The sequence below is a fragment of the Mangifera indica genome, chromosome 16 (genome assembly GCF_011075055.1).
Source record: "Mangifera indica cultivar Alphonso chromosome 16, CATAS_Mindica_2.1, whole genome shotgun sequence".
In the NCBI taxonomy this organism is placed as follows: domain Eukaryota; kingdom Viridiplantae; phylum Streptophyta; class Magnoliopsida; order Sapindales; family Anacardiaceae; genus Mangifera; species Mangifera indica.
The window spans coordinates 6,341,111-6,362,923 of NC_058152.1; the positions used below are offsets into that span (position 1 = coordinate 6,341,111).

General features: G+C 32.0%; 2 protein-coding genes across 3 annotated transcripts; one reads left to right on the plus strand and one right to left on the minus strand.

Moving 5' to 3' along the window:
* Window positions 1–1,685: 1,685 nt before the first annotated feature.
* LOC123198678 (E3 ubiquitin-protein ligase CHFR-like) lies at window positions 1,686–12,610 on the plus strand. 2 transcript variants are annotated; one of them, XM_044613421.1, is made up of 15 exons: window positions 1,686–1,812; window positions 2,050–2,200; window positions 2,958–3,055; window positions 6,529–6,590; window positions 6,686–6,777; window positions 6,875–6,998; window positions 7,890–7,976; window positions 9,415–9,508; window positions 9,824–9,931; window positions 10,277–10,377; window positions 11,137–11,202; window positions 11,293–11,380; window positions 11,667–11,727; window positions 12,134–12,197; window positions 12,317–12,610. In XM_044613421.1, the coding sequence occupies exons 1-15, from the start codon at window positions 1,752–1,754 to the stop codon at window positions 12,449–12,451; spliced, it is 1,392 nt and encodes a 463-aa protein (XP_044469356.1). In that variant the 5' UTR covers window positions 1,686–1,751; the 3' UTR covers window positions 12,452–12,610. The 2 variants fall into 2 exon arrangements, with proteins under 2 accessions (XP_044469356.1, XP_044469357.1); XM_044613422.1 differs by having other exon boundaries at window positions 9,415–9,505.
* A 7,655-nt stretch (window positions 12,611–20,265) lies between these two features.
* Window positions 20,266–21,506, minus strand: LOC123198900 (myb-related protein 308-like). Its single transcript, XM_044613702.1, has 3 exons — window positions 21,247–21,506; window positions 21,000–21,129; window positions 20,266–20,895 (listed from the first exon to the last, which is right to left on the minus strand). Exons 1-3 carry the CDS (start codon window positions 21,377–21,379, stop codon window positions 20,397–20,399), a joined length of 762 nt encoding a protein of 253 aa, XP_044469637.1. The 5' UTR covers window positions 21,380–21,506; the 3' UTR covers window positions 20,266–20,396.
* Between the last annotated feature and the right edge of the window lie 307 nt (window positions 21,507–21,813).

Sequence of the window (21,813 nt, forward strand, 5' to 3'; positions counted from 1 at the left end):
CATATGATATTCCTCTTTGAGCCATTACTTTCAACATCTGAATTTTCCTCTTTCTCCTTTGTTGCGGGTGTGACAAAGACAATTTCACAACAAACTAGATAACATAATTTTGAATAATATGTTGATGTAATTTCATGGATGTAATAACTTGCACAAGACAAACGATGTTTTAAAGTTCACCATACTATTTAATGATAATAGTGCTATGCGAGATACATTTTGAATGTATGTTTGAAAGAACAAGTTCCAATATAAAATTATGAGATCAACCAAGTTTCATTAAGAGACTAAATATTTGTATAAACAATATTAATGATGGATATGAACAATAAGGATTGAAGGTCGTAATTATTTTCCATTATGACACTTAGATGATGATCACACGACTATAGGATACAATAATGTTTCATTGTAGATAAATAGGTGCCTATACTCCGAGACATTTTAAAGATAATATTTATCGTAGTTGATTTGATTGTGTAAATAAACTAAAAGAAATTATCATGGCTACGAGATAACAAATTATAATACACACAAACATAACGTGAAAAAAATAAAGACAGGGCTTTAAACCAAGTTGCCCATGAGATTGGTAACTTAACAAAACGGTTAACTTTGGGGTTACCAGCAATTAAATTTTTCTCTCTTAGGTGTGTCAAAAATGGCAAACATATGAAGGGTTTGTGAAAATAACCCTTAGGCTCTGAATCACAATTAACTTAATGTCAATATAATATATGGCTAAGTGTATTTAAATATTGATCGAATCTATTCGATTGGTTTGGTACAATCTTGGTTTGAGAACACGGATAATAGGTAATATGCCAAATGACTTATTCCTATCCAAAGTTTGGTGAAATTTTAAATTTATATCGGTCAATTTTTTAAAATTTAAATATTCACCATTCTATTAAAATTTATTGTTATAATAAGGGTAAAAATATTATTTTGTTAAAACTATTTAAAAAACTAAAAATTTATCATATTTCTTCTCTTAGGTTTATAAATCTAATAATTTTTTTCATCCAAAGTTTGAAAAGTGATAATTTTTTTCTATGTTTTTTTCCTTCTTTTCGGTGCCCATCTTTCTTGCTGCCAAAAATTAGAAGATGATGAAACATGCCAAAAGATGATGAAGCGTCATCTTTGTCTGATCAAAGATTGACTTCAGACTTATTCTAGAGATGTCAATCTTCGATCGAACAAATTGCCTTTGTTTGACAAAAAATGAATCATCTTTATCTAGTTAAAGAGATAAAGATAACACTTTGTCGTCTTCTAATAAAAACCTAAGGGAATAGACCGAACAGTAGTCAATTGCCCCACCTAAGGGAACACTTTGTTGTCTTTCGATTTTCGACGATAAAAATGGTGGTTATTGGAGAGAAGGATAAAAAATCCTAGGAAAAAAAGAGCACTTTTCAAACTTTTGTTAAATTTGTAAATCTAGAGTGGAAAATATGATAAATTTTAGTGTTTTTAATATCTTTAGTTTAATAACATTTTTACCCTTAATTGTAATAATAAATTTTAACATAATGGTATATATTTGAATTTTTAAAAGTTAATGGTGTGACTTTAAAATTTCACCAAACCTTGGGTGGGAATTCTTTTGTTGGCCCAATTTCTAAGAAGAGCGGTGCCAACTGCAAAACAAGAACGGGTCTTCACTCTTCCAAAGCACGCTTGCACATTCTGTTCAGTATAAATAGACGATTCCACTCTGCCTTTAAACTAGCACAAGGGGTCTTATGGCTGAAGTTGGTGAATCTTCTTCCCCAAAACTCTCCCAAAATATTTGGGCAAAGCTTGGTATTTATTTCTTTCCCTTCCATTGTTTAGTCTTTTATGTTATTCTGAAATTAAACTCAAAGAAGCAACAAAGTTTCAGACTTTTCTTCTTTTGCTTTTCTTTATCCTTTTTGGCAAATGGGTTTCATTTCTATATTGCATTTTTATGAAGTGTTTTGGACTTTTTTTAAAAATAATTTTGTTCAGAAAATGTTGACAATGAATGTGATAGTTAAATTTTGTTTCTTGGGATTGCAGTACCATCTGATTCCAGATACTGTGATGTTGAAATAAGTTCAGAAGAGGCGGTCATACGCTCAGAGATTTTATCTTCTTCTCCAGACAAGCATGAATGGTGTAAAATAACAAGAAATTCTGATCACCCTTCTGCCACATTGCAAAATAAGAGGTATTTTGCATTTTTTTTTTATTCATCTCTCTTCAGTAGTCAATTCAAAACTAAGAGGATAACTGATGAGCTGAGAATTACCCTATATATATAAATATGTTCCCTAACTAGTGTGTGTTTATATATATATATATAAATTATTGAATTTAATGCTTTCTAGAGGAGTGGCGTTGCAAGAGACATATTGATGGGGGTTAGGTTTAAAGATAGGTATTCTCAACTGGTCAAATCACTTTGAATTTCGATATATTCATGGTCATGTCCCTGTGTTTTATATGTTGAATTTAGCGGTTCTATGGTTGTATTTAGGACTAAAAACGAGAAAGAAATAAGCAAATAGATTAAAGTAATGGACTTTTTTTAACATGGATGGTATGATTAGTTTCCAATTCAAATATGAAGCCTGAACCTAAACCAGTTGACTCTGTAACATGGTTATTGTCAATATAGTGTTTTTTTTTTTTTTTTTGAATTAATTTTTAAAAAATTTTATGAGGACATCTAGATTTGTATTTGTTGAGGAAGCAAGGTTTAGTAATTTAGCAAGGAAAATAAGTTGGGGGGAGGTGGAAGTCATGTTATTAGTGAAAACCAACAAGCAAAGAATGTGCAAAAAAAAATTGTTTATTAACTAATTAAAATTAAATAAATAGATGAATGATGAGAAAAATATAGGAAAAAATATCTTATGTTTTTGTGATATATTGGCTATGCATAAGTGATAAACTTTGTATTTGGATGGGGGATTTTGATATAGTTCAAATGCAATACTTGTTGACGAGGCTGTTGTGCAAAATGGAGAGGTTGTTGACATCAGCAGTGGATCTGAAATCATTCCTGCCCCTGATAGAGTAGGTAAGTATTAATTCTCTATAATATCTTAAATTTTATTTAATACTTAAAATAAATATATATATTTTTTATATTTATATTTGCAGTCTTGTTTAAATTCTTGTGTGTTAAATCTTAGAATATTTCAAAGCTTCATTGTGTTTGTACTTTTTTCTGTTTCTCTTTGAAATATTAAAAAATTGTTTAGTACAAGCATTTACAGTATTATGAGATTGGTTGGTACAAAACATTTATTGTATGATTATTAGTCTTTTGATGAGAAAAAAATATTGCATGTTGAGGAAAAGTACAATGTAATGTAAGGAGAATTTATATAATCTTGAACTAACGAATTTAACCAAAGAGAGCATTATAGATATCAAGTAAATAAGAAAGCATGCATACATACACAGCATCCTTTTTAATCATAGAAGAAGAGGTTTGGAAATTCTTTTTAGATAATTGAAACGGAATCGTTTTCTCACTTCATAAAAAGCAGAAAGACATTTTCACTGCATATCTATGTAAAGGTTTACCTCATTTTGATTTCATAAATACTCTAAAATTAAATGCTAGGCATTTTGGAATTGTGAACAAATTGTGGGGGTGAAAGTGAATATTTCAATGGAAGCCCCAAGCTGTGACTTGATGCCTAATGCAAGTTTAGAAGCTATTTTTTTTCTGGTAAAATGCTACTTATAATAGATCTCTATGTAGTTTGAATTTTGAGCTTAGTTGTCATATTATTTTTTGGTTGTATCAAAGTGGCATGATTTCTCATACCCTAGCATATTTATTGTAGTTGAAGTTTCAGGCTAATGTTGTGAATTTCTCTTCTTTTCATTCATTCTATCCCCTCCTTATGTTGATTGGTAGTTAAGCGTCGTTGGAATTATTTGTATATGTAGAAATCTTAGGTATTCATTAGGAAATATTGACAGAATATTCATTATTATAGTAACATAATATATAGGTATAAATTAGGGAATCTTAATCCTGATGTTGAGCCTCCCATTGAACATGAACATTTCAAAAAAGATGGTGATGTATTGTCCCAAGGTCAACTGGACCTCCCTATTGTTTTTAGAAAAGGAATAAGTCATTTATCCAACATCCTATATCAAGGGTTTTTTTCCTATGAAAGATTGTCGCTTGAATCTCAAGCATCTATTATTTCATTGTCAGAAACAAAGATACAAAAGAGCATACAAACACTTGTCAATCCCACATGGAGATTAATAGTCCAAGAAGAAATGGGTGCTCTAGGAAGAAACAATACTTGGGAAATTTTAAAGCTACTCAAGGGAAAGAGAACTGTAGGGTTCAAGTGGATTTTTGCTGTGAAGTATAATGTAGATAGGATTATCAACAGGTACAAGGCAAGATTTGTTGCCATAGTTTGTACTCAAACCTATGGTACAGACTACTAGGAGACATTTGTAGCAGTGGCTAAACTAAATATTGTAATGGTTCTCCCATCATTAACTTCCAACCTTAATTGACCTTTACAACAAGTAGGTGTAGAAAAGCTTGCCTAAATGGTGATTTACATGAAAAGTTTTACATGGAGCAAACCCCTGGTTTTGAAGATTGAATTTATTTATCTGTGGTGTAAAACAATCACCAAGAGAATGTGTTAGAAACCCAACCCTTATTCAACAAAAACAGAAAATAAAATACAATAAAATAAAATAATTTTATTAATTAAAGGGTTACAAAAATAATCCGGACAATTCGAGGAGTCCAGGGTGTCCCATTTTCTGGCCGTTCAAGGTGCTGGAAACCTTTTACAATCAACCAAAGTTGGTTGGCTAAATAACAAAACCCTATTTTTTTTCCTCCCCCCTTTTGAAACCCAAACAACCTTTTTTGTAATAAAACTACTTTGCGAATTGAGGAGAAGTGTCCCAATTCTAGCAGAATGCTTTGAGAACTTTACTTTGGCTGTCAAAAAAAGAGGATTTACATGAGCCTAACCCGATCACACTTTTCTACAAGCACTTTGAAGATGGCAAAGTGTCTATTTTAATAATATATGCGGACAACATCGATTTCACAAAAGACAATCATGAAGAACTAGATACTTTGAAAATTATATTGTAGAAGAACAAGAATTTGAGCTTGAAGATCTTGGAACTCTAAGGTACTTTCTTGGAATGGAGGTAGCTCAAAGCAAAAATGGGATCACTATATTATACAAAGGAAGTATGTACTTGTTTTACTTCAAGAAATAGGTATATTGGGATGCAAACATGTTTAGACCCTTATGGAGCAAAATGTCAAATTAGTTATTGAGAAAGGTAAGGAAGTTGACTGAGAGTGGTACCAATGATTAGTGGGAAAATTGATCTACTAATCTCACACAAGACTAGACATTGCTTTTGTGGTAAGTTTTGTAAGCTAGTTTATGCATGCATCCAAGTAGAAACATTTTGAAGTTGTATACATAATTATGAGGTATTTAAAAGGCATCCCTGGGAAGGGACTTTTTTTATTTTCAAAAAATGTGATTACAAAATGGTAGAAGTCTACACAAACTCTAATTGGGCAGTTTCACTGTAGGTAGAAGACCCATGTCAAGATATTGTACTTTTCTTTGGGGGTAATCTAGTGACATGGAGAAGCAAGAAACATTCAGTGGTTGCTTGAGGCAATGCAGAAGTTGAGTTTCGTGTGTTGGTTCATGGTGTATGTGAAGGAATATGGCTAAGGAGGTTACTAAGTGAACTAAAAAATTGTAGTAACTCCCCCATGAAATATATTGTGATGACAAGGTTGTTGTGAGCATAACACATAATCTAGTTCCTCATGATCGTACAAAGCATGTGGGAGTTGATCGCCACGTCATTGAGGAAAAGATCGATAATGAAAGTGTATGTTTGACTTATTTTCCTACCAGAGAGCAGACAATAAATATCTTAACTAAGAACTTTCATTGACTGAGTTTCAAAGATTTGGTAGATAAGCTGGGAATGATCAACATATACATCCCAACTTGAGGGGGAGTGTAGAAATTTTAGGTATTCATTAGGAAATATTGACAAAATATTTTGAGTATTTGTGTAAATAAGATAGTTGTCTATATTAGAATAAAATTACTAATTTGATTTCCAATCCAATTAGAATATTAGGCTTTAATTTTTTTTCTTTTTGATGGGATTGTGTGCTGTGTCTACTTCCTATATATATATATATATTTCTTTTGTTAAGATTCTTGGAATTCTGTATTTGTAGCTTAGGATCAATTTTTTACCTAAAATTTGGAAAAACTTATTATTTTTTTTTGTTAGTTTATGAATTTTTAGACTTTTTCCTGATAGTTATTGAAATTAAAACGTTTACTATCTTCTTGAAAGGGTATGTTAGCTTCGATTTCTCTTTTTCTTATAATTGTTATTCTTCTTTTATAATATAGTTTTTAACAGTTTGTGTTGTTCTTTATAATTTTTTGCATTGTACAATTTGGTCTATAATGTGTATTCTTTTGATGCCTCCAGGATACTTGAGTTATAGATTTAAAGTAATGCCACGACAAGAGTCCTGCAAGCAGCAGTTAAAGGTAGGTAATTATGAATGGAGTGTTCATTTTGAAGATGCCGTTGCATGTATAGTTATGCTACTCATATAGTTTGTCTCTTTGTTTGGTTTTTCCAGATTTCCATAGATGTTCAGCATGCAAAATGTTGCATCTGTTTAAATGTTTGGCATGATGTTGTTACAGTTGCCCCTTGCCTCCATAATTTTTGGTCAGTTATTTATATATTTATCTTCTGCCCATTATAACTTCTAATTTCAATTTGCTGATTTTATATCTAGCTGTCCTTTTTATATATTTGTTTTTAGCAATGGATGCTTCTCTGAGTGGTTAAGGAGATCACAGGATAAACGTGCAACTGTGCTCTGCCCCCATTGTAGAGCGATTGTACAATTTGTTGGGAGAAACCATTATTTGCGTAATGTTGAGGAGGTAGTAAATTAAATTCTCCATTACCACGCAGCTTATGAATTTGTTGGAAAGATTTTGTATGAGCATCTGTGGTTTTTTCATGTCCTTTCAGATAAGAAAGTGATTTTTTTTTTTTAAATAAAGAAAACTTATGAAACAAAAGACAGACTTCTAGAAAAAACAGAAATTCTTGCAAGCTGGCTGAAGAAATTCTATAACAAAAGTGGGAATTCTAAAAGAGCCCGGCAATTGAAAAAAGATAAAAACCAAAACGATCTCCACTGTCTGCCCTATCTCAATTAAACAAAAGAGAGGAATTTCCCTAGCGGACACCAAAGAGAAGCCCACAATTGAAATTACAGGGATAATGTTTTCTTCCATTTGGTCTATAAATCTTTTGTTGCTTTCTAAGAAAACTACCCAAAAGTAGTCATTCTTGCATGGTTCTAAGAACGGAAGCTCTATTCTCCTCCCTAAAGTACTATGTTTCTCAACTAACAAATACACAAGGGAACTTGGAACTCCCTGCCCAATATAGTTTAGAATAAGGAAAATTCCATAATAGCAAGCCAACACAGCGGTGGAGATAGAGCACATGGCATTATAATTTCTATATGCAGTACTGCTTCTGTGACAATATCCATACAAATTGAAATTAAATTTGTATAAGCCTTGATGTACTGACCTTTTTCTTCATGGTTGTCAATGGATATTGTCATATAATGAGATTAAATGTAATATATTCATGAATGTTGTTTTTTAAAATGGAGGCAATTTTGATTCACTTTTTCAGGCACTCTTCTTTTGACGTTTATGTATTGATGGTTTTAGAGACTCATTGTTTCCTGTGGTATGATTCTGTATATTAATTTTGTCTCAAATCTTATTCTGATTCCTGTACAATTTTTCTAGTGTATACTCGATGCTGATTCCTCACTAAAGCGTTCTGATGAAGAAGTTGCTCTTCTGGATTCCTATGCATCAGTAAAATCATATCTTGTAAGTAATTTCTCTTTTTGGATTCATTTGCAAGCACACTGGAACCTATTTTAGGTCTTGCTGTTGGACATGACATGACCATCCTTCAAGTTTCGGTCTTGTAGTCACATGCCTGTAATTTATATACATATATAGAATATGGTTGTTGAAGTAATAAAATTTGTAGTTCACCGCATTATCCTTTTTCATTCTGGCCTGAATGATAGTGTAAGAGTGCACTGCTGATGCCGATTGGATATAGCAGATGCTTCTCTTTTTTTAATTGCTTTATAGCTGTATTGAATCATAAGACATTGCTATTCTGCTGTGTATATTTGCGTATATCTGTCTTAGTTTACTCCAGTGTAGCCTGGATGGGAAAGGTTGCGATTATTTGATTTGGTATGATGTAAACACCTGGTGTGAGTTTTGTAACAATTCTTGGTAATTTTTTGAGAATCAATGAGTTCTTTTTTTCCAATTCCAATTTCCTAGCTTTTCCCAAAATCAACTATTCATTGAATTCTACCCTTTTACTGCATCATTGATTCAAGCTTGAGCCAAGCAACACTTTTGTGTTTGTTTTAATACGTTGATCAATGTAAAAATAGTATGCAAACGATCTGAAGATATCAATTTTAGGTGACTGAGTTTTCAATCAAAACTGAAATTTTAAATTGCAAGGTCAAGCTTACAAAAGCTTAAGCTTGTTAGATCGTAGCTAGCAAGTCAATCCAATCATGATGTGGGTCACCAGCTAAGCTTCACTTGACCTCTTTAATCCAATTATAATTATTTAGAACTTGAGAAAGCTCCTGCTTCACTTAGATTGGCATTTAAAGCTCTATCAAAGCTTTAATGTGAGATGTTAGAGGCAATTATTTCCTGGAAAAGCTCTTCATATGCTAGCATGCCTTCCAAATAGTTAATTATTTAGGCAATCACATAGGTTGTATCTTCGTAAAATGTTGGATTTTGATTTGATAGTTGTCATGGAAGTTTGGAAGTACCTTTTAGATTTTTATACAGAGGTTTGATGGTTTTAGGATTATTTTATATATATATATATATATATATATATATATATATATATATATTTGAGAGGGGGAGGGGGAACAGGCCACTCTTTTGGCATTTTGATTTTTATCTCAGTTTATTAATTGAATACCATCCCATACCGATTATCTCAGTAAGGCAGCATCCTGTATAGGGTAATGTGGATATTTCCTTGACAGTAACATAATGCTAAACTTTCAATTAGCATGGCTATTTAACACATGAATGGTTTGCTACTTATGCTTCTCATCTTAAATAGATTTCACATGATTTTAGTTTTGTTGATCTTTTTATGTATCTTTAAATAGGAAGTTTACTTGACTTGCATCTTTTTTTTTTTTTTTTCTGAATCTTTTCTTCACGTTTCAATGAGATTAATGGTAGCACTTGCAATGTATGCTAGGTTATTGAGAGTGGAAAGAAACTGCAACGGAAGAGGGCACATTCACCACACGAAGATGAAAATGATAGCAGGGAGCTTCCATGCCCTCAATGTGGTAATAGATGTTGCATCTGCTCTGTATTGACATCATATCCTTCTAATTAATGCATTTTGTCATGCACACAGTTTCATTCTTCTGGCCAGCTGCCCAAGTTGCTCTTTCATTTTCACTTTTATTGTTACAGTAATATTTCAGACCATCATGTTTGCAAGTCTTTATTATCATATGCAACCTTTCACGTTATTAATATGCCATATATATATAGAGCAGTGCTCTTGTATGCTGAAACGTATATCTTTTCCTTCTGAATTTATAATGTTATTTATTTGGCCAAATTTTATATATAACTAGTTCAATGACAACTTTCAGGTATTGAAGTTAGCGGGTTCCGCTGCAACCCAAACACAGTTCATTTGCAATGTCATGCCTGTGGAGGAATGATGCCTTTCAGAACCGATATTCATGTGCCGCAACACTGTAAGTCACAATTTCTGTGCGTTGTTTGTGTACCTGTCTTTCTAATTTTTATATTTTTGAGATGTAAAATCCTTGAAAGCAGGTTGAGGTTGGTAATTGCAGTAGTTCCCTTTCAAGTCATTATTTTATTTCCTGGTGGTGCATGATTGGGTAAAAGTTCAAACTCATTTGTACCACTTTTAATATATGAGTGGAATGAATTTTTCAAAGTTTAGGCTTAGTCCTAAAGTGGAGCATTGATTGAACAAGCACAATTGATATGGAAAATTGAGCCTATTATCTTTTATTTCTTTATTAATGTATAGTAGACACGAAACACTTTTTCATTTTCAACCTCTCTTGTAGGTGTTGGATGTGATAGAGCATTTTGTGGTGCTTATTGGCAGGCTCAAATGGTTAATCGAAGTGACATCCACCATATGTGCAGTCACAGTACTTTCAAACCTGTATGGGCTTCCTACTGTGTGAATTTATTTCATTAATTTTTAGTGAGATTATTATTTTTAGGATAAAATCTTGTATAACTACTGTCTGACAGAATAAACAGAGGTATCATGGATGCCCATGTTTTTACTCTTGCTACATTCATTTGTTCATTCCTAAAATTTTCAAACATGATGCAAGCTTCCTCCCAGGAGATTGCTACGCTCTGTTTTAAATAGAGTAGGGAAATGATTAATATATTCATTTCTCTGCCCACCGGCACTATACACTTATTTTCTTCTGCCAAATCTCTCGATCTGTTTTATTTTTGTTTTCTTTTTCAAAAAAAAAAATCAATAATAATAAATAAATAATGGCAGTTATTGTGTAAAAGGGTTGGGGAGTATTTGATCACCAATTTCTGGTGTTAGATTGCAAGTGCGCTCCTATAGATGCTCTTCTATAGGAGTGTTGTGGCTTGGAGAATGCTGCCTTTTTGGTTGTTATGGAGCATTTGGTGTTAAAGGAACCATAGATTTTTACATGGTTGGGGTCTTTTAGAAATTTGAAGCAAGACTGCTGTTGCTGATTTGTTTCTGTTCTTAAGACTCTTCTCATAGATTATACATGTTTCTGATTTTAGGTTGTAGGCTACTGATAGATGGTAAGTATGGTTATCCTTGCCTTAAGAAGACCTTGTATGAGATCATCATGCTAGTGCTGGCTGGAATGTCTATCAAGTTTGGGTGATGTTGAAATTTAGTTATATTTCTTATTTGCAGATCTCAGAACGTACTCTCCCTAGGATTCCGTTCACTGCACATGAAATGAATCGGCATGAGCAAGATGTATGGAATTTTTCTGGACAAAATATTGGATATATTGGAACTTTGTTTTATTACAGTTGAGATTAACTGTCATCCTAGTGGCTTTTTTAGATCACAGAGAGGTGTATTAGAGAAACTGGGACAACATTGCAGAATGTTATATCTGATTGGATTGTAAAGTTGAACAATAGAGAAATTGGTAAGTCGATGATAAATCTTCTGTTGTTGATAGATTGTTAACCCAACTAAGGGTTTAGATTATTCAAACAGAATTGTAACACAAATTTGTGACAAAATTTGTGTGATTTATTCAATAAATCTAATATACTTGAATTAGATGTTGGAGGTAGTTGTTTTTTTTTTAAACTAACTTCTTAACCGTGTGATCACATTTAATCAAAAGCCATGATTTGTTTGTGTCAAATTCTAACAATAGTTTGACTTTGCAAATAAGTTGTCAAATTTACTTGCTTAATTCTTTGCAGATCGAAGTAGGCTGCTTCTGAATCATGCAGAAACAATAACTGCTGGGACTCATATTTGCAAGTAAGTGTTGTTGTTTATGAACTTTCTGTAGGTAAATCAAAGTTGGTTCTTCAATACTTGTATCAAAGAAATTGAAATTTTTATGGAACTATAGGAAAAGATTTAATTGATAATGATGGGAAATAGTGGGTTTGGTAACTCATTCAAAAGTGCTACTGACTGGTCATCTTAATTTACATAGATGTCTCACTTTTTAATAGATACTTTGTTTAATATCCAATTTAATTTGGTTTTGCACTGGGGTGTATGGTAAATACCATATCGAGGAAGAAGAGGAAGAAGTAGGTGCTTGTCATAATTTGGTTGTATGTTTCATCAGATAGCATTCTGTTGCATTCATATGCTGGAAGATGTAGGTTTTGTTGCTGCTGATGGTGATTTATGATTCTTTGTATATTTTGTGCAGTGAGTGCTACGATAAATTGGTTTCATTTCTGCTGTACTGGTTCAGGATTACAATGCCCAAAGACGTAAGTATCTCTATCTCTATCTTTATCTCAACATGAAGCATCAGGACATTCTTGTATTAGTATTGATTCAGTAAATGGAATGGCATGGATATTAATGCTGTTGTTACATACACATACAGCATCTACCCGCGGATGCAAGGCAAAGAGAAGATTGCTGGTATGGATATGCATGTCGGACACAGCACCACAATGAAGTTCATGCGCGCAAAAGAAATCATGTTTGTCGTCCAACTAGGGGCTCTAATATGACATAGTATGTATCAACTTCAACTTACTCTTGAGAATATATTCTATTTTTAGTAGCAAAAGCAAAAACTGAATTATTGCAAGTACAGTGAATTCGCTTTCACTCATTATAAGCTTGCCATTTGGACAAATTCTCAATGATATGAAAGCAACAACTTTTTAGAAAATTTAGGCCCAATGACATGTATTGTCTTTATGAATTAGAATAGAAATTTTAGCTTCCACTTTCAATTTTTCAAATAAGGGAGAATGACCTATTTTATATTAAAATGACAAGATATCATCCTTAAAGTCGATTTTCGAAAGGGTCTTTTTTTTATTTGTTGGTAAATTTATTATATGTTAAAAAATAAGAAAAAGATAAAAATATTTTTATTATAATATTAAAATGATAAATGACAAAATCATTTCCACACCGATATTTTGTTGCTACATAACTCATCGACAATACTCGCGGAAAACCCTCAAATTATTCAACCTACCAGGGCTTATGAGACTCAATTCTTCAGTACAAGGAAACTTAACTTTTGGAGATCTAGTGTCTCCATATTGAACCCTTTTAGCTTTCAAAACCTTGATTTAATCCACATAAAAACAAAAACACTAGCAATTTGTTGTATAAATCGTTATAATTGTTGGTTTGTAAAAGGCGTAGATATAATTCTTTCACTTGGTTCTGGATTGCGTAACTTATTGCCCCATCAATACGATTGTCAACCTCCATACTACCACTCGTAGCCTCAACTTCTTTACACACATACTCATGCACAGCATCGGAGAGAGAGAGAGAGAGAGAGACAAAAGGAGATGTGAACAGAAACTGGTAAGACAGTATAGGGCTGTGACATAACAACAACGACAATGGTGGGAAATAATCGAGAATGTCAGTTCGATTATGAACTGCATTATTTAGTGAGATGATTTTCTTGGCGTTAAGTTTTACGAAAACATTCACTATGCCTAGTATTGGCACAACCAGAAATTCATAAAGATAGAAATTTTCTACTCTTTCTTCCATTGAGGCATAATAACGAAACAAATTTTTATTTTCCTGTGTTTAATGGTTGTAGAATGTAATGCTAACCATATTAACTTTAGTGATCATGATAACAAAAATCATTCCATCATCTTCTTTATCCATATGGGCTTTGGAAGCACGGGAGAAGCCAGCCCATTTAAGGGTTGCCCAGGCCTACACTCGACCACTTTTGTGTCGCAACAACTTGCTTCCTTTTTCAGTTTACTTCCACAATCAATATTTCATTAAGGCACATCCTTAATAAGATGAAAACTGTGATTTGCGATTTGCCCAGTTGCCTTGCCTGTGCGATTTCCGAGCTGCCATCTCTATCAACTATTTACGATTTCTCAAAGCTAGCATTACCATCTCTAATTTTTTTGGTTAAAGTTTTTACATGATTGACTATGCTTAAGATTGTTTTTTGCTTTTATGTATTTTATGAAGTTGTTTCTAATGCTCTTCTTTTATTTTTTCCTGAATCAAGTTTGGAAGTAGGTACATCATTTGTTTCAATTTTATTTCCCTAATACCTTTATTATTTGGACTGCTATAATATCCAATTATTTCAAGAGATTAAAAGAAAACTTCATGATGAAATTGATGATGAAGATTCTATTATTGTTATTGAGATTAATCAAATCTAATTAGAAGAAGAAGCACCACAATAAGAAAAGAGTTTGAAGAAAAGACTCCATTATTGGTATTGGGGTTGATCTGGGATTTGGTATTTAACATGATAAATTGGATTGATATTGTTATGAATGAGTGCGGTAAATTGTATATGATTTTAACAAAGCAGATATATGCTTGTGTAATGATCTATAAACATTGGTTGAAAGCATCTAAGATGAGCACGAGAATTGGATGCATGATTTGATCGGAAATAGTCTAATACTAGTATTTTTGAAGTGATAAATATGTTGTTCGGGTAGGCATTTACATTTTTGTTAGTAAGGAATGGAGTTTGATTGTCGAAAAATGCTAGAATAGTAAGATCAAACGTCAGTACAGTCATACATGCCCTAGGTAGAAGACAACCTGCCTGTGCATAGGTGTATGCTCCTAAGTGTTATGTAATAAGGTAGTGTATGGTCGTACATTATGGGGCCAATGTGTATGGCCTTTCTTATACTTTTGCAATTCTTTTCTCACTTAACTCCTCTCAAATGTAATTCGAAGTTTTCTCTTATCATTAATGTAATTTTTATGTTAGATGATAATTGATATGATTAGATTAGGTAATATTTTATGTAATGTAATCAAAGAGGCAAAGAAAGGTAAAACATTCTTGAAGACCCAAAGAGGATGTGTAGCAAAGTAAGACCCCTTGGTTGATCTTACTAATATTTTTTTGCTCAAAGGAATCGGTTGAGTTAGGCCATGTACCGACACATTTAAATATATATATATATATATATATATATATATATATATATATATATATATAATGCGATGAACTTAATTAAGGTGAGATCTAAAATAAAACTAAAGCCCCTCAATTAAAAATATTAAGTCGAACAAATCAAGTCTTCTATCACCATGGGCTTGATTAAGCTTACGTTTGTTCTAGCCTTATTTGTCAAAATAAAGGGTTCATTTTGATTGAGAAAAAATTGAGTGGCCGACAATGATCGGTCTAACCTAACTAACCATAAAACTTGTTCACCAAAGCAATGGTAGATTGAGTTAGAGGCACAAATAGAGCTATATGCATTTGTCCATGCATTGATGATATGTAGTATACACTATACTAATACTAAGAATCGTACTCGAGGTCATTGAAGTTGGTTTAACAACCTTAACTTCAGTTTAATGGCTTGTAAAATTGGTTTATAGACTTACGTATGTAATCAACCCATTTTGACTTGTTCGCAAAAGTGAAGGTAAAAATAAGTAGTTGTTATGTGGTCAAATTTCTCATTAGAAAAAATTGCATGAGGGTAGCACTAAAGAAGTCTCCAGCTAGCTTGTATGGCCAATCATGTGAGCAACATATAGCAACTAAACAAGTCATCAACACACATGTTAACTCATAATGCAGGTACCTTTTGACCTACAAACAATAAGAAAAATGAATCTTATTAATTATATGATTTGTTTAATCACATTCCATTTCTATCTCGCACATTCACTAGATAGAAATTATCTTCTATCTTTATGATATGATATGATTGCAACTTTCCATTGACATCTAGATTCATTGTATTGTTGCTAAGATATGGGTGTATCTTTTTATGTAATTACACAATCATCTCTTTTTCTAGTCATATAAATGTATGATTCTTTCGAAGCAAAGAGATGATATCTTTTTATCTTATGTTGTTATGAATTTTTTTTTTTTTGAAAAAATCAATAATATAACAATGGACATAAGCGTATAAGTAGCAAGCCAAACCACTGTAAAAATCTTACTATTTCAAATATTGATTGTTGGAATAGGTACTTTAGAGCTAATCTTCTTCTAATATTCTTCTTCAATATAAATCCATAAAAAGTCATGTTTGAATATTCAAGTGTCAGTCTTTATCTATAAGTGCATGTGTTTACATGTATACTTGGATAAATGTTTTTAGATTGATAAAACTATGATGAGGGATCAACAAGATGTTTGATCGTGAGGACCTTATGAGCACATATAGTGGTTAGTCTAAAATCTTGTGTAGCCTCAGTATTACCTGACCAAGGACATAGATAATACGGTAAGATTATTATAGTGTTGAGTAACCCTACTAAAAGATAACGATAAATTTCAAGTGTCGAGGTTGTATGTGTCAATCTAGTATAACACATAGGTGCATATTAGGAACAAGTCCACTAGACTAACTCACCTAGAGGATTCCACATAAATAGTAATCCTAATATCTATGAAATATATCTTCTTAATGGATAGTGGTATATGTGATCCAAGACTTTAAAACACCAGAACGTCTTGTGCATAAATTGGCCTAGTTTGACACTAGCCCAATATAGCTTTTTTCAAAAGACCGTTAGAACGATAGTGGTTAGTTATGACAAAAAGTGTAGCAAAATTATGGTGGATCAATAGAAGATTCATTATTTTCAAATATGAAGGTAAATATCTTAATCTACTATTTGGTATGACAACAAATTAAAATTTTTGACAATAATGAGAACGGGCTGATGTCTAATCCAATGCTTTCACGTTTGTTGCTTAACTAACTAAGTTGATGATGAATTGAGGTAGACACTACTTATATATCTCAACTTTGGCGAGATATCGGTTAATAAGAGGATTTGAATGTACGATAACAATACCATTGAAAATGTTAAACATTTGTCTTTTGCTAATTCTTTATCGATTGGATAGTCATGATCTTTTGTTGGAAGCTATTAATGGTTTTTGAATAACTGGAATATTAATTGTGAACTAATCACAAATTTTATTCAATGCCAATATGATAGGTACCTATGGGTCACACATAACAATGGGCAAATAGTCATGATTGAAATGTTAAGGATTTATTACACATAAGGTAAATCACATCTAAACACTGTGATTTCCAATCATATCAAGATAGATACCTTATTCATTGTTTTACCTAAGTGTATAAGATTATTACATTAGGGATCAAACAATAATAATCCAATTGTTTAGGGGTTGGAATGCAATTTATGGAAGTTAGATTTGAGTATAATTGCACATAAAGTGAATCACCTCAAGATATATGGAATATACCTAATATGGTGAATTTAGATTTCTAACAATATGTCTTAATATTTAGAAATAAATATTAAAGAGATTTAAAGGTCCTATTAATATTTATTAAAGGAATTCGACTAAAAGTGCAATTAGGATAGCCCATGGGCTTAACTATATGAAGAGTAGAATTATGGTTAGGATTTGTCTCATAAATAAATAAAGACATTTATCATCATTCATTACGGTTTTTGAAACCCAAGCTGCCCATCCTGGAGAGAAAACATTCTCTCAAAATTTCCACTCATTCATCAATTCTTAGTAATCTAGCAATCATACGTGCCTTGAACAATCATTCATATTGTCTTATGTTTGTGATTGTTTTCGTATGGACTAGTAGAAGTCCAACTACATTGTAGAGAGTAGTGGAAGTGTTCGAGACAAATTCGGGATAGATTAAAGTTTGAAAGAGTTGACAAACATATATTACAATCCAATCTCTTTTCATATGTACAATCACCCCTAGACCTTATGGATAAGGGTTTTGTAGTCCAAAATTTTTATTGTTCACCTTATTCCACTGTCAATGTTATTTATTATTTGGATTGTGAAAACCCAACATTGATTGCATAGAATTACACTTCTAATTTTGTTAGTTCTAGTTTGTGAAAATTTCACCATCAGCAGATACAAATTAAATCCCATCAAAGATTTGTAATACGTTAGTTTAAATGCTTAATCTTAAAAATGTTGTCAACATAAACCAATTTTTATGTCAAACCTAAATTACTAACATGAGTACCACCTTTGTTGCCTTAATAACATCTAGTTATACCAAAAGTAGAAAATTGAATTCTAGTCAAAATATTCTTCATATATACATATGTGTGTGTGCAACTCTTTTACATTATTAACTTATTAACAACCTTTTTTGATAGGGCTGCGTTATATAGACGTGGATTTGAGACGAAGAAAACTCAAGTTTGGATTTGTCCAAATTCAACTTGACTCAATCCTAGGTTCAAATTGGATGAGTTTTTTTGGAGTTGAGCTCAATATAAAGAGATTAGTTGTAGCTTGACTCACATTGTAGCAAAATAATATTTATTTATTAATTATTATTATTTTTTTAAATTTATGTGTTTAAATAAAAGAGAAAACATAAAATTGAGTTGAATTGTTATACAATGCAAAGTAGTAAGTTTATTTATAATAAGTAAAGAAAGTTATTAAAATTATTCTCACTAGATGGAGGATTAAAATAACTGAGTTGAAAAATTATTTACAGAGGATGAAGAGGGTTGGTGACGTGTATCTTTTACATGTGGGATTTTTGTAATTCCAAAACTCCACCTACTACTATAAATAAACCTTTGGTGATTGTAATTTCAATAACTTACCCGACCTACTATAAATAAGCCTAACTTTCCTATTTTTTTTTTGTTTTCACTGTTTTCTTCTATTAGAACAAATAAAATTTAAAAATAATATTTTAAAATTAAAAATTATTTGTTTTTGTTAAGCTTAAACCAAGTTTAAGCCAAATTTAAGTCTCATTATATGAGCCTAAACTTAATAAATTCTTAAAACTATGATGTGACCATGAACTCAAGTCATGATTAGTCATTTCAAATTTAATCAAATTGAGTAAACAATCGAACTCAAGCTAGTTAGGCTCAAATCTAATATTAGGTGTGTATAATATATACTTTTTTGATGGAAACCAATATATAAATTTATCATATAATGAAGAAAATGAGATAAGGGTTGATGAGTATTCAAAAAAGACAGAAAGAAGGTGGGTCATGGATGTAGGTTGGTAGTTCAATATGATCCCACCTATATAGTGAAGTAGCATAAATAAAAGGCTGGAAAAGGATACAATCACATCTTAGATTATAAAAGGTGACAAATGGAGATTACAACTAAAGAATTAGGTGGGAGTTTTTTTGGCGATGGCCTTCTAGAAAGGCAGGCATTTTATTTTATATCTTCTCCCATATCATGTCTATTATTTTAGTTGTTTCCACGACCAATTCTTTTTTAAATACAATTTTAATAAAAATATAAAACTCTTTTCCATCATCCTCTTCTTCTTCTTTTAAATTTCTGAAGCATGTTTTGATTATTTCTTTCTGTTCTTTTCATGACGATTAATGGAAATTAAATAATCAAAGATTAGTTGATTGATGTTAGACAATTATTTGATATTTCTAAGGTATTATTTAAAGAAAATAATCCTTTATTAATTTTATGTTTTGAAGAATTGTATTGGGAAAAAGTGTAGATCGAGCTGAAAGAGAAATTTTTATGTCTTTTCTATAACAAGTACAAGAATAAGATGTTGTCATTGAGACAAAAGAAATAAAATAAATGTAATGGTTGAAGAAATGTTTTGATTCTTTAAAATCTCAGGGATTATTAATTCCTACCTTAATCCTGACTTACTCCTCAGGAAAGAATTCCAAAATATACATTATAGTTTATAGAAGAAAGAGTTGAATAAATGCGAGGAGGAGGAGGAGGAGGAATTGATGAGAAGAGACAGGAGTTGTTGTGTTTCTGATATCACCGTGAACCTACCGCCACTGCAACCCTTTCTTATCTTCACCAACATCCCTCATTTATTATTTTTGGTCAGATCCAGGTTTTATTACATCTTCTCCAACTCCAACCAATCAATCTTTAATACCCTTGGTTTTGGATCATTAATTTTTTCCATATGGAATTTATAAAAATATATTTGTTTCAACAAGTCAATTATTCAGTTCACTTAAATAATATTAAATTATGAAATGATTCAGCTCCTACCCTTTTGCATATTAGGTAAGATATATATATTTGATTGGAGGACCAACAAAATTGATGGAGATTGGCACAAACAGGTCTGAATTTCTTGCTACCAGTACATGAAAAAGGCAATTCAATTTGCCTAACAACCTAACTCTATATATGCTTTCATTTCTCCTCATCTATTTAAGATTCTAAATTTTATCAATATTTTGACCACTTAATAGAACCTAACAAAGCTTCTATTTTTATTTTTTAAATAACTTTGTCTTATGCCTGGATTAATCACTCAAACTAAATACCACCCAACATTAGATGAAAATTAAACAAACTCATCACATCAAGTACAAGAATTTCTGTCAAAATTTCTCTATATAAGTTGTGGAATCTTACAACTGTATAAATCATATTCTCTTTTCTTTCGTTTTCCACCACAGATTATCATGTGAGCACCAAAAGTTTGGCCTAAATTTCAAGATTATTTTCAGGTGTAATTATTTGTAGTTGCCATTGCCATGGACTTACAGCTACACGCCTGGCTATTTTGAAACCCTAGATTGCAACACAAACACACCCTTCTTTTTGAAAACTTGTCATTTACTTGGATACAAGAACTTGATATAATCCGTTTCTGTTGTGCAGGAAGGCCTATGGAGAGTTCCAGATTGAGTTCTGGGTAAACTTCGTCCGTCGTTACGCCACTGCTACTATTTGAGTCTTCTTTTTCATTATTTATGTTACTCAACTCCGGCGGTTGTTGCTTCTTTGTTTTTTGCATGTTTATCTGAAAACCGACGTTGTCGTTTGCAGTGGTAGTAAGTGTATCAATGGCGGTTGGTTTGTTAGGTGTACAAGTGATGAGTGGGCGATGAGTTTGAGGATCGATTCCTCGGCCATGAAGCTTTCTCTTTATGTGAGTGTTCCAATAGTTCTTGATCTCATTGTCAGTTCTTCCAGGCAATCTTGCAGCGATTAGAGACCACCTGAGAATGCATATATTCCAATATTCGATAAAATGATTCTTCATTAATTTACCCTAAAATTGAAATAGAACAAAAAAAAAAAAAAAAAGTAAAATTTGACATACTTGTTTCCAAGTAAGCTATGGAGGTTAATGATGAGTTCGTCTTCTTCTTCAGTGAAATTCCCCCTTTTGAGATCAGGTCTTAAGTAATTTATCCATCGAAGTCTGCAACTCTTACCGCACCTAAGTAAACCTACAGACAAAGAAAAGAAAAGAAAATCAATAAAGAATTAATTATGAATCCTCTACTCAAGTGAGTATATATGTATATATGGATTGTGAAAAAGACATATGTAGATGATATATATACCGGCAGCTTTAGGAAGAGATCTCCAGCAACCTTCGCCATGAAGTTTGATGTAACTGATGAGACGCTCGTCTTCTTCTTTAGTCCATGCGCCTTTGTTCGTATGTTCTTTCTCACAGCAAGGAGATCTACCCATGTTTTAGTCGAGAGAGGAAGAGGGAGAATAGGAAATTCTTGGTGATGAAATTGAAGAGAGGAGAATATAAATGGAGAGCTTTAAAAGAAAGGGGCAATTGACTCGGGGCCCCTTTGGGATTAAATTCATTTCATTTTAGCAAAAGGGAATTTGACCGAGTTGGTGAGATAGACGAGTGGTTCCAATTAAGTTAGTGCTGGATTTGGTAGGTAGCTCTACTTTTCCTGTAGATGAGGAAGTTTCATATATTTCCTTTTTTCCCTCTTCTTCTTCTATTTGCATTTTTAACCTCGCCTAATTTTTTATTTAATTACCACCTTTTCATCTTTCTCATTTAATCCTCCATTCTCGCAACACAACTATATTTACCTTGAGTTATTGTCGGACTACCCTTTTTTAGAAATTATATTTACGACAAAATGTAAATTTAATTA

What these genes read in the sequence shown, in the direction of transcription:
- LOC123198900 (XM_044613702.1), bottom strand. Translation starts at nt 21,379, where the DNA reads ATGGGTAGATCTCCTTGCTGTGAGAAAGAACATACGAACAAAGGCGCA. An exon ending in ATCTCTTCCTAAAGCTGCCG is followed by an intron (nt 21,130 to 21,246) that starts GTATATATATCA and finishes CTTTGTCTGTAG; the next exon opens with GTTTACTTAGGTGCGGTAAG. An exon ending in CATAGCTTACTTGGAAACAA is followed by an intron (nt 20,896 to 20,999) that starts GTATGTCAAATT and finishes ATGCATTCTCAG; the next exon opens with GTGGTCTCTAATCGCTGCAA.
- LOC123198678 (XM_044613421.1), top strand. Translation starts at nt 1,752, where the DNA reads ATGGCTGAAGTTGGTGAATCTTCTTCCCCAAAACTCTCCCAAAATATT. An exon ending in CCTGCAAGCAGCAGTTAAAG is followed by an intron (nt 6,591 to 6,685) that starts GTAGGTAATTAT and finishes TGGTTTTTCCAG; the next exon opens with ATTTCCATAGATGTTCAGCA. An exon ending in GTCACAGTACTTTCAAACCT is followed by an intron (nt 10,378 to 11,136) that starts GTATGGGCTTCC and finishes TCTTATTTGCAG; the next exon opens with ATCTCAGAACGTACTCTCCC.